The 12,672-nt window shown below is 43.7% G+C and overlaps 1 protein-coding gene across 1 annotated transcript in view; it reads left to right on the top strand.

The window, feature by feature from the left end:
* Window positions 1-12,672, top strand: part of KLHL20 (kelch like family member 20) — a 43,860-nt gene that overhangs the window by 28,565 nt on the left and 2,623 nt on the right. Inside the window, exons 5-11 of the mRNA XM_039485091.1 lie at window positions 1,581-1,675; window positions 3,860-3,975; window positions 4,758-4,941; window positions 5,807-5,950; window positions 6,315-6,448; window positions 7,114-7,322; window positions 9,606-9,712. Coding sequence (XP_039341025.1) covers window positions 1,581-1,675; window positions 3,860-3,975; window positions 4,758-4,941; window positions 5,807-5,950; window positions 6,315-6,448; window positions 7,114-7,322; window positions 9,606-9,712 — 989 coding nt within the window. The remainder of the gene's footprint in view (window positions 1-1,580; window positions 1,676-3,859; window positions 3,976-4,757; window positions 4,942-5,806; window positions 5,951-6,314; window positions 6,449-7,113; window positions 7,323-9,605; window positions 9,713-12,672) is intronic.

Consider the following 12,672-nt stretch of genomic DNA (forward strand, 5'->3'; position numbering starts at 1 on the left):
GATTGGATTTTGTCGGTGTAAGCAGTAGAAGTAATTCCCCTCCTGACTTCCCAGATGTGTTAGAACACTCACAGTTTCCAGTCAGCTAGGCCTAAAAGTCCAGTGCCCCAGGTACATCAGTAACGGGCCCTTTAGAAATGCCTACAGATAGGAACATTAAGATTTGCTATACTGGATCGAACTCCAGGTTCATCTAGTCAATCCTCAAGTATCAGAGGGGTAGCCGTGTTAGTCTGGATCTGTAAAAGCAGCAAAGAGTCCTGTGGCACCTTATAGACTAACAGACATATTGGAGCATGAGCTTTCGTGGGTGAATACCCACTTCGTCGGATGCAAGTCAATCCTGTCAATCCTGTCTTCAACAGTGGCCAGTACCGGATGCGTCAGAGGATTGTGAATAAACCCATAATGCAATTATGGAATAACCTGCCCCTAAGGGAAGTTTCTTCTTAACCCCAGGAAGTTGATTTATACTTTGAAGTCTGAGGGTTTATACTAGAGCTGGTCAGGACATTCTCGATTAAATATGCCCTTTTGTCAAAGCTAAAATTTTGCGGCAGCATTATCTGTTTTGACAAAGTTTTTGAGGGAAAGGTTTCTGAGTTCCAGGATTCTCTGGTCAGAAATAATGAGAGAGAAAGAGAGACTCTTGCTGCCCTGCTTTGCCCTTTTTGCTCCAAAAATGTACATTTCAGCACAATTGCATTTCATGAAAACTTTCAAAAGTTGTTGTGAAACAGAATTGTCATCCTCTTGTCAGCTCTAGTTTATACCCCTTACAACTCTTTGGACCCTTGTAGGACCATATGTTCATCTGTGTTTAATTCTGTGTTCTATTATACCTGCTTGTGCATTTAAAGCAGGGGTCCCCAAAGCGGTGGTGCCCGCGGGGGCATCTAAATGCGCCCGCGTCCTTGCCGGCGGTTGAGCATTCGCCAAAATGCCGCTGAAATTCGGTGGCGACGCCTCTCGATGATGTCGCTTGCCGCCCACAAGCGACGTCATCAAGAGGCATCATCGAGAGGCGTCGCCGACAAAATTCGGCGGCATTTCGGCGGATGCTCAACCACCGCCACAGTCGCCAGACGAAAAGGTTGGGGACCACTGATTTAAAGTGTAAGCTGTTTGTGGCATGTTTGATGTAGTTCATTTACTGTACAATGCAGTGTACACTCAGAAGGATAAATAGATAATAAAACTGCCAGCCAAACAAGTGCTTAGGACAATATGTATAGACATCTGCAGTCTTCTTAGGATTTTCAGTCAGATTGTTGGCTTCATCCATTAGCAGTCTCATTGGATCAGCTCTTTTAAAATCTGATGTTGTCCTGCTGGATGAATACATTGGCTTATTGAAATTGCAAAGGTGCTATAGACAAAAAGCTGCATTAAGCCAGCTACTGGGATTGTTATTACACTCCTATTGCTAATCTTTCTATCCTTGTGACTGCATTATAACTTAATTGGATCACAAAGCATGTGGAAGCAAGTTAGCTAATGTTGCTCTCTATTTGACTGTTCCCTCCATTTGTAAGGTGACAAGTGCATTGCCTTTAATTGTGTTCTGTTTTGTCTCATAGGTGCTGCAACATGTCCGTCTGCCACTACTCAGTCCCAAGTTCCTGGTGGGTACAGTCGGCTCAGATCCACTCATTAAAAGTGATGAAGAATGCAGGTACGTCCTGCTGGAAAGAATGAAACTGAACAGTGTACTTCTATAAATTTCACTTCATATGGGTGCCTTATCTGTGTTTGCGCTCCAAAGATATTGTGATTTGTCAGTGGTAAAACTAAGGTGATACTTACCAGTTTCCTTTTCTGGGATTGGGTAGAGGGGAGCTAGAAGAAAGCACTGCATTGCAAGAATGTATTTATTTGTGTAGAAGTTGCAATGTATCCTCAAAGGAGCTTTTTTAATCAATATCTTGGTGGGAGAGAGAGCTTTGGGTAGGCAATTTACCTTTCCGATAAATCACCCTTCCCAAGATGGCCTCTTTTTCCTATCACTTTGGCTGTAAAGCCAGGTGCCTTAGTTACCACGAATCCCACTGAGCACTGCTCAGAGGAAGCCATATTCTAAACAACCTAAAATTGCTTTTCTGTATCTGAAAATGTCGTGACTTTAATGGCCCGTGTAGCTAGGGGTTCCCAAACTTTTTTCCCTGAAGTCCACCCCCAGCTGCAATAGGCACTGCGACCCACTATTAATACTTCTTGGGAAAAATTTTAATTATTACATGCATATAAACTATAACACTATACACAATGTGCATGTTTCCTTTTCATTTTAAAGTAAACAATTATAGAAATCCCAAGCAATATGCATTCAAGGAAATGCTTCAAGATCTTTGAAACCAAACAACTTTAGTAAAACTACACCTCACTTTAAAAATATGTTGAGCGCAAAATTCGGCATTCAGACAGGGAAAACGCAACGTGTAAATGTACAATGTATAAAACTGAACAATAAGCAACACAACAATGTTAACAAAATTGTTAAAAAATTTGTTGTTGATTTTAAAACAAAATAGTTGTCCAACTTTGAACACTATATTGTGTTTTCAGTTTTTTTTAGTGTAAAATCTGAATTTCTGTTCTGTGTAAGTAAAGACCCAACCATACTCTCTACTAACTAGAAAAGAATAAAATATTGTAAATTAAAACATAAAATGACAATTATATTATAACATGCTGATCAATTATATTATAACACGTACTTATCTGATCTGGTAAAGGAGAATCCAAACTTCAAATATGTGTCGTCATATTTTCTTCCCACTTCCTCTATTTTTTTGGCTGGCTCATTTTGTATAGCTGTAGATGGTCTGGGGCTTCCAGTATCTTCTCCTTCTCATTTTCTAAAAATAAATCTATCCATGTCAGATTGAAATACTGCTTGACATTTTTTACAGTTGTAAATGGTGGACTGTGTGTACATTACTAGGTTACCTTGCAGCGAAATGCACCATTGTACTCACGAAAATTAAATTTGACATATTGCAGCTTGTTTTTAAAATAAATCATTTTTTCTATATTTTGTCCAACATACACAGCTCAGAACATTACATTTATATAGCTTTTACTTATATTACATGAGTCACATAAAGTTAAATATTTACTAAGAGATTGGCTGGAGAATGCAGTTGTGCTGGCAGACCACCCGAGACTGTGTCATGGCCCACCTTTGGGCCTTAGCCCACAGTTTCAGAACTCCTGACTATACTAACCCTTCTGGAACTAGAAGAGAATGCTAGGACTATGGGGAAGCTGCAACTTCCCTTTACAGTGGCATAAAGCTCCCCTTTCTAATGCTGCAGGCTCACGAGATATCAGACTTTGAAGCTCTGGTGTTTTTATAGACAGAAAATTGTCACTCGTGTAGCACTAAATTGTTCCTTTCCTGGTCTTTGGACAGATATAATACTTTAGTGTTGGAGAAGTTCAATTTTTGTGGGGAGAAGGTGGAAGCTTTTTTGTGGCAGATTATTTAAAATAAAATTTTAAAAAAGCTGATTGAAGTTGCTCAGGGGGTTGGAGTGTTAGAATTGTTTGCAGGGTGATGGGTAAAAGGGTGGGTGAGCTAGTTAAAGCTGAATGATGAAATTTTTATCATTTGGATACTGCTTCCATCTATGGTATTTTGTGTGAGGTTTTTAGCAATAGGTGTCTTATGAATACCTAAGAGAGGTCATATAATATATATAGTACATAAAGTCATGCATGTTCTGTTTAGTATGGCAATAACTGGAAGGTGATTGGTGATGGCTGCTATTTTTAGGGATGGCATGTCCCAAATAGTACTTCCTGAAAAATGCCACTGTCACCCAGACATTTAGAATAAATGTTTTCTCTTGCACAGGGACCTGGTAGATGAAGCTAAGAACTATCTGCTGTTGCCTCAAGAGCGGCCGCTGATGCAAGGACCAAGAACTCGACCACGCAAACCCATCCGTTGTGGAGAAGTGCTCTTTGCAGGTATATACAGTGCCTGCAACTTTGGCTGTGAGATCCAAGTTTAAATGCTCTGTTTCAAGGTTAATCCATATGGTCAACCCTAACTATCAGGCCTTCAGAAATGACATTTTATGTTACCCATCCCACATTTAGAGTTAACATTCACTTTCTTCTTGTCTTGCATTGTCTTTGGGCTTGTCTACACTTACCAGAGATCAAAGTGGTGATTGATGCATCAGCGGTCAATTTAGTGGGTCTAGTGAAGACCTGCTTAATCGACTGTAGATCGCTCTCCCGTCGACTCCTGAACTCCACCAGATTGAGAAGAGTAAGGGGAGTTGACAGGAGAGTGTCTCCTGTCGACATCGCATAGTGTGGACCCCGTGGTAAGTAGATCTAAGCTATGTCAATTTGAGTTACACTAGTCACATAACTTAAATTGCGTAGTTTAGATCGAATTTCCCCTGTAGTGTAGACAAGGCCTTTGTCTTGCAAAATGGGTTTCTGGTCTATAATTAGGGCTCCCAGGCACTGTGGTAGTACTCATAATAATACATGCTGAAACACTTGACTTTCAGTGGGACTTGTGCTCCTAAACTTACATAGGCACTTCTAAAAATCTCATCCTGTTTTCTTATTGACAGTCCTCTGAGTGAATAATTCTGATAGACTGTCTTCTTGTGATACTGTGTAAGAAGCATCTGTGGGCAGAAGATGTAGATAGATTATTTGTTGTGGACACATACACAGTGTGTGAGTTTGATGTACTACCCTGACACTGTTTCTTGTGTTGATTCCTGCAGTGGGAGGCTGGTGTAGTGGGGACGCAATTTCCAGCGTGGAGCGCTATGACCCTCAAACCAATGAGTGGCGGATGGTGGCTTCCATGAGCAAAAGGCGCTGTGGAGTTGGAGTCAGTGTTCTGGATGACCTCCTGTATGCTGTGGGAGGCCATGATGGTTCTTCTTACCTTAACAGTGTAGAAAGGTAGGTCTCCAGCAGATCATTGCAGAGTTAACATGCATTCAAAACATGGTGCTATCTGTGATAAGGGTGTCCATTTTGCTGTCTGTGTTGATCGTATGCTGAACGGCTGAAATACTACATCTATACTATCTACACTTCCTGCGTCAGTACATAAGCTAATATGTGGCAGTGATTACTAGCCTTTTTGACATCTGTATCAATGTTATACTAAACTAAGACATCAGACATAGCAGGATGTAGCCTTGTATCCCTGACTTAATGGTAATCTTAGTCTGACCTCTGCTCTGAGCTCTCTATAAGGCATAGCCTTTGGCATGTAAAGGAGTAGGGAAATGAAGTGTAAGTGTGGGCCTGGCTGTAGTTTCTGATGGGCATGGCTTTTGCTAACTTCCTTACATATGCATTCCGACTGGCTTGTTTTTTTAGTGTTGCTCATGAAGGTGAGCCTGCAAGCATATATTTACTTGTAAGGTGTGGAAAACTATCCAGGCATTCTTTTCTGGGCTTGGTAAATAGAGAATTATTTGAACCTTGGAAATGCATACAAGGGAGGAGGAATGGAGGTCAGAATTGGGCCTTTGAAACCTTCAGTGATTTAAAGTAAAATACAGTGGAACCAGCTTTTAGCGAAGTTAGTAACTTTTCCAAGAATGACCTCATGCTAAGATGAGGTTTTACTGCAACCAGAATTGCAGTTTGCACTACATAGTGCATTGGAACAATTCAGGACTTTCATCCTTCTTTATAGTTTCCCTCTGAATTCAGGGTAAGCAAGTTCCACTGTACCACTAATCCCAAGACACAGGGAGTCAGAGATTTCCATAGATAAGCTGTTCAGACTTGAATTATTTGACACGCTTTTTAGATACGACCCGAAGACGAATCAGTGGAGCAGTGATGTGGCTCCCACCAGCACCTGCAGGACCAGTGTTGGAGTGGCAGTTCTCGGGGGATACCTGTATGCTGTTGGTGGCCAGGATGGCGTCTCTTGTCTCAACATTGTGGAAAGGTATTAAAAATAAGGAAGTGGAAGGGGAGGAGAAGGAAAGATCTTATAAGAAGATGCAGTTGGTGCACATGAGTTTGAAAGGAGACAACAAATGCTGAGTGGGTTTGTTAGTGATTTTATTTGAAGGTGGATGTTTTTAGTTTAACCTGAATTCCAGCAAACAGCAACTGTCTGCCTAGCTGCCACAATGTGCATATCCTGAACCTCTTTCAGAGGCTAAAACCAGAACAGACGTGTTATGTGGAACTGTCAGAAATACTGCTCCCTACAGATTCCTTTGGTTGCTTGGTGCAGCTCCCAAGGGAATCAGGGCCTGATGTGTATATTTGAAAGCTCAACTGGTCTCTGCCTTTTCTTGTGGCAGGTATGATCCAAAAGAAAACAAATGGACTCGGGTGGCTTCCATGAGCACCAGGCGCTTAGGAGTGGCAGTGGCTGTGTTAGGGGGCTTTCTGTATGCTGTGGGAGGCTCCGATGGGACGTCGCCTCTCAATACAGGTATGTCACTTCTCCATACTGCACTGCAACTAGTATCTTCTATGGTCCCGTTCTTTTACCCATAAGCCTTCCCCAGACAGCTGGTAAATATTTTGTGGTCTGTTTTCTGAGTGAGTTCCTCACCTGAAGTTGATTTTGCTGTACATTAGTACTGTCCCCATCCTCTTAAACCACTGATAGCTGGTTATATGTTTGTATGTCTGCTTATCACTAGGATGTTGCAATAGGCAGTTACTTTGTGCATTTTCTTAGCATTTGCCTACCAAGAGCCAGTGCATCATCTCTGCAATATATCTGGTCTTCACTGGCTTGGGCAACAGGATACTTACTGGAGGTCACTCTGTCACAAGTGTAGATGGCAGTACAGACCAGTTGTAGCTTCACCAGATTGTCATTCTTCAGCTGAGGTGCAATAAATGACTGAACATCTGGCATTCCTGTCTTTGTTAGACTGGGGTTGGGGAGAGGAGGAGGAATAGCAAGCCTTCTAGAGAAAGCAGGGAGAAGCAGTGTGGATGGTGACAAACTGACACAATGTGTTTCTGGTGTGGGGAGGAAATGTTGTGTCTTCACAGTCTGATCCATGTTATGGCTACAAGCACAGAGTCACTAATAGAAGGGCATTAGATGGTGTCCAAAGATTTGTAATTTGACTTTCTCCACAGTGGAGCGCTACAATCCCCAAGAGAACCGCTGGCACACGATAGCTCCCATGGGGACTAGACGGAAGCACCTGGGCTGTGCAGTATACCAGGACATGATCTATGCTGTGGGAGGCCGAGATGATACCACAGAGCTCAGCAGTGCCGAGAGATACAACCCCAGAACCAACCAGTGGTCTCCTGTGGTGGCTATGACATCACGGCGTAGCGGCGTGAGTTCTGCTTCATTTGCCAGCTTGTGCTGTGCATAGCTATTTAGCTGGAGCATAGGGAGGGCTCTGTTCTTTTCTTGCTTCTTTCACTTTTCCTGCATCTTAATCCCCTTCTAAGAGGGAAATGTTTGTAAAAAGGCAAAGCACATTGCCTAGAAGGAAGTACAATGTGTAGCAATATTAGCTTCCTATGCTACAAGGGGTGAGTGGGTGATGATGACAACTTTTTAATACAACTGAGAAGGGGAAATTTTTTTAGGCTGCTTTTTTCCATAAGAGTTTTGACAAATAGCACTGAGTCATGAGCACTTAATTCTGAAGCAGGGAATTCTTGAGTGTACTACTTCAGTAAGTAGCACCCCACCTCCCGCCCTCCCAATAACATCAGAAGCCATTAGAGGAAAGAACATGCCATTAAACACACAGGCCCTGTCCTATTGTGCACTTTGGAGGAGTTAGCAAACAGACTGGAGAGCTATCATGTTCATCTTGCCATCCAGACAAACTGGACTTTGTGATAAATGATCACTTACACCAAAAATCATACCACATTCAGGTTGCTTGCTGTCCCAAGAAACCAGTCACTTACCTCTAGTCAGCTGGTACCCTAGATCTTACACCAAAGACAATGCCTGTAGCCATTCCTGTAATAAACTATCTAAAGGTTTATTAATTAGGAAAAAGGAATAAGAGAGTTATTTACAGGTTAAAGCAAGCAAACATATACACACAAATGATTTGCAATCTAAATCCTAAGAGTGATTGAATTGACACACCACTACAACTCTAAGGGTACGTCTTCACTACCCACCATATCGGCGGGTAGCAATCGATTTCTTGGGGATCGATATATCGCGTCTCATCTAGACACGATATATCGATCCCCGAACGCGCTCATGTCGACTCCATAACTCCACCAACCCGAACGGCGGTAGCGGAGTCAACATGGGGAGCCGCGGACATCGATCCCGCACCGTGAGGACGGTAGGTAATTCGATATAAGATACTTCGACTTCAGCTAGGTTATTCACGTAGCTGAAGTTGCGTATCTTATATCGATTTTCCCCCGTAGTGTAGACCTGCCCTAAGTGTCTTTCAGGGCAGCCCCTGGAGATCTCTGGCTTCAGTTTAGAGTCTCTGGCCCTTCAGAGTTCAAATAGCCAAAACATTGGAAAATTTTCCTGTGGCTTTGTTTTATTTCCTTCATTCAGCTTCCAAGGCCACAGGATGAGCTTTCTTGCATGTAGCATTTCCTAGGTATGATAGGGCCATTAACCAGTCCTTTGTATTGCAATGATCCTTGATGGCCTGTCTGATTTTGGTAGTCCTTCTGGATGGATGGGGAGAACGATTCCCATGGCTAAGTTCATAAATTCAGAGCAAACATTTTCAAAGTTATAAAGCAAAATGTACATATTTTCTTATAGCATGGAATACAGACATTATAAGTGTGATTAATGCATGCAGCAACTTACAAGCATTTCATAGAATCTAAACACTAAATACAGTCTTATAAGACTAATACCTGTTTTAAGCAAAACTAACATACAGGTGACCTGGTCTGGTCTCCATCTACGAGGTTGTCAGTTCTTTGCTAATGCCTGAAGCCTGGGCAAGAGCTGGCATCTGGCCTGCCAGCATCACAATGAGGTCCTCAGAGCCTGGGGCTGGAGGATCTTACTGTTTGCTCTGGGATCAGTGCAGTACAACTCCGGTTGCTTATTGTGTGATGAAGGTCTTGTTCATTCTAACCCTTGCTGTTTTTACTCTCCCAGTCCCTGGGGGATGAACTTGAATGTATCATTTGTGCTATCTGATGAGCTGAACCAGTCTTGAGAGCAATGACATTTAAATCACTTGTAAAACCAACATACTGCCGATGAGAGTCCAACACAATTGCCAATGCACCAAGCAGGAAAACACATTTTTTGTCTTCTCTGACAGGGTGGGAAAGCTCTAATCTTCTTTTCTTTTCGGTTAACTCTACTCAGCATCCCAGGGAAGTAGCCATGTGTTTTGAGGGAATCTGTACTGAAATCTTCTAGTTGAATAAAATTTTATGCTAGGTTTTATGAATCTGTATTTTAACAGAAATACTAAAATACAAATGTCCCTTCTCTACCCCTACTGCCTCCAGGAATGTGTATGCTGTGTACTGACATCTTCCCAAGGCTTGACTGCTGATTAATGAATGGTCTTTATTGAAGTGTTTTTCTTAAGAGACAAGCCTTCAGGACCTGCAATGAAGCATGAATAATGTCTGGGGGGGGGGTTGTTTTCTAGGTTGGCCTTGCAGTAGTGAATGGACAGCTAATGGCAGTGGGAGGCTTTGATGGCACAACGTACTTGAAGACCATTGAAGTGTTTGATCCTGATGCTAACACATGGAGGTAACCTTTAAATTAATGAAACAGTGACATTGCAAACCTTAGGCACACCTGCTTAACTTATGCTTATGACTAGAGTCTTCCCAGCAGAGTGGAGATGTGTTGTGCCTCATCTTACTGGAAGTCTGGTTGATGGAGGTGGCCACTGTAACCCTTTGTGTGACTTGGCTGGTTTGTTTGAAAGTGAAACCAACAGAGGGAGCAGGCAATGTGATTCAGCATGTCACATGACTAACTTCCCATTTCCAATGTGAGAGAGAGAATCCCTTTCTGAATAACTGAGAGGTGGAGAAACTGTGTTTCGCTGCCACCCATATGCGCCTGGAATGTGTTTCAGAATAGAAAGGAAATAGACATTTACCACTCATAATGCTCTCACTTTAGTGCTGATAGACTGTATCAGTAGCAGTGAAGTCTCACTACACAGCCATTTCCTAAAGAGAGGTAGCAAAGCTCTACATAAGTGTTGGGCTTTCACCAAAATAATCCATATCAGAATGGTCCGTAGTGCTGCTGTGTTCCAATATGTGTCATGCCCATTGCTCCCCCATACATCTGACCAGAGGAGTAACAGCCATTTTGGAAATAGCTCCCTGTGATGAGGGCCTGCAGCTTCCTTTTTCAAAACTGTAGTAGCTGTGCTTGAAGTCCCCTCTACCATCTTCATTTTGAATATGATAGAGGTAATTCTACTATAGTGCCTTATACTTAAGGACCCCAAAGACCTTTGCCCACTTTAGTGAATTAAGCCTCACAACACCATTAGGAAGTAGGGAAGTGTTGATTTGCCATCATACAGCTGGGGAAACTGAGGTCCAGAGAAGGTGAGTGACTTAGTCAGTTACACGGTGAGCCATTGGCACACACTGTTTTAGAACCTAGACCTCCTAATCTCAAATACTGTGCTTTGGCACTTTTTTGGTAGACTAATCTGGAGATCTCTGTGTGTACATGTGTTTGTACATACATGTGTATGTACAAATGCATTGAGCCATGTCTGCTCAGTTTACCAACAAAAATAAACATGTACCTTAGCTGTGGTAGCTTTAAAGATACAGAAAGCAGAACAGAATTCAGTGTGCTCCTTTGGCGCTATCTAGGCTTCACAGTGCTATGCTCTGATTCCAGAATCTCTCTAGATGGGGATCTATTGTATGAAGCAGAGTAGTTTGAGTATATGGAGTTCTGTTAAATCTGCAGGGCTAGCAGTTAGAAAAATCTTGTTTTGACCTTTAAACTAAGCAGGTCTGATATGAAACCACTGGTGGGAAATATGTATTGAACAGAGAGAGGCTGTTTTTCCAGAATCACTTTTCTGATGATAACTGCACTTGAAAACAACTGTTCGTACGTTAATCTAATCAGTGTAGAGTTTCAGACTCCTATTTATATCCTTGAAAGGGATTTGATGCTTTAGAAATCTGTCAGAGTGCAGGGAATAGGAAGAAATTAATGTCCTTGACCTATTGAGCTGGCCTGAACTAGTATCTTACCCTTTCATGCTGAGATTTTCCTATGTAGTATAGGAGGCACTTTTCTCAGTTAAGCACTTTTGTGTGGTGATGCCTCAGCTCAGAAAGCCAGCCCAGTGGGGAGCAGTATATACTTAATATTCCTGAGGGAATTTTGCACCAAAAAATTAAAAACTCGGTGCCAAAAAAATATTCTGCACACATTTTAAAATTCTGCAAAATTCTACAAATTTTGTCAATAAATAAATGTGGAGGCTCCAGCATTGCAATGGAGAGCACAGACCACAGGCTGCACAGAGGTGGGAGATCACCTCCAGCCATCTCCCCAACCCCACCCCACTGACACAGACTTGATGCAGAGGCAGCACCCAACTGTGACACGGCGCAAGGGCTGGGCTTGCCACAGAAAGACCCTGGGGCTCTGCCCCTCCACACCAGGCACACCGGGTGTGGGCAGTCAGGCTCAGCCCGGCAGGATCCAAGTGTAAGGGGGGATCCAGGTGTGGGATGAGAGGGTTCTGTGTGAGGCAATCTGGGTATGGGTGGCTCAGTGGCAGGTCTGGCTGCGGGGGGATTTTGGATGCACAGGGGCTCGTTCCAGGTGCAGGGGCAATGGGACTCTGCAGGGGGTCCAAATGAAGGTGGTTGGGGCGCAACAGGGGAATCTGTGTGAGGGGGGATGGAGCTTAGCATGGGGGTCCAGGTGCTGGTGGGGTGGGGGTCTGGGTGCAGGGGGCTTGTCAGGGTGGGGATTGGAGTTTGGGGGACTCACCGGGGGGGTGGTCTGGGTGAAGGAGTTGAGGTTCAGTGCGGGGGGTCTGAGGAGGCTCAGCGGGGTGGGGGTTCAGGTATGTGGGGGTCTGGATATGCAGGGGTCTGGATGCACAGGTAGACAGCAGAGGAATTCCCCCTACAGTGACCCCTTCCCCCACTGATGAGGAGCAATGGAGGGAGGGTGTGGAGCTTCCTGCAGACAGCAGAGGTTTCTGGGGGTGGGTCTGACCTGGCCCAGGCCACTCCTTTCAGGGGAAGAGCAAATCCCGTCTGCCCCAGCCCAACCAGAACTAGCAGCTGAGCCCGGTGCAGGGTAGGAGCCACCAGCCCGGGCATCCCCAGCCCCGCCTTCCCCGCACCCCTACATCCCATGCAGTGATTTAACTCTCTGCCATCTGCCCAAAACAATGCGTCCGCATTGCTGGGGTGAGGCGAATTACCGTTCTTGCAGCTTCCCTTTGCTTCCCCTTCAGAAAGTCCTTTTTCTATAAGGAAGCAAAGAAATCTGTGGGGGACATGAATTCTGTGCCTGCACAGTGGTGCACAATTCCTCCAGGAGTAACTTAATTCTGCCTTTTAACTGAATGGTGACAGCCACTCTCCCTGGCAGGAGTGGTAGGACATATAGTATGGAGAGCTAGCCAAAGCATGTGTTTGTAGCTGATATAGGTAGCTATTGAGGATACTAGTTTATTTGTTACCGGCACTGAATTGAAT

The sequence above is a fragment of the Mauremys reevesii genome, linkage group 8, assembly GCF_016161935.1.
Source record: "Mauremys reevesii isolate NIE-2019 linkage group 8, ASM1616193v1, whole genome shotgun sequence".
Classification (NCBI taxonomy): Eukaryota; Metazoa; Chordata; order Testudines; family Geoemydidae; genus Mauremys; species Mauremys reevesii.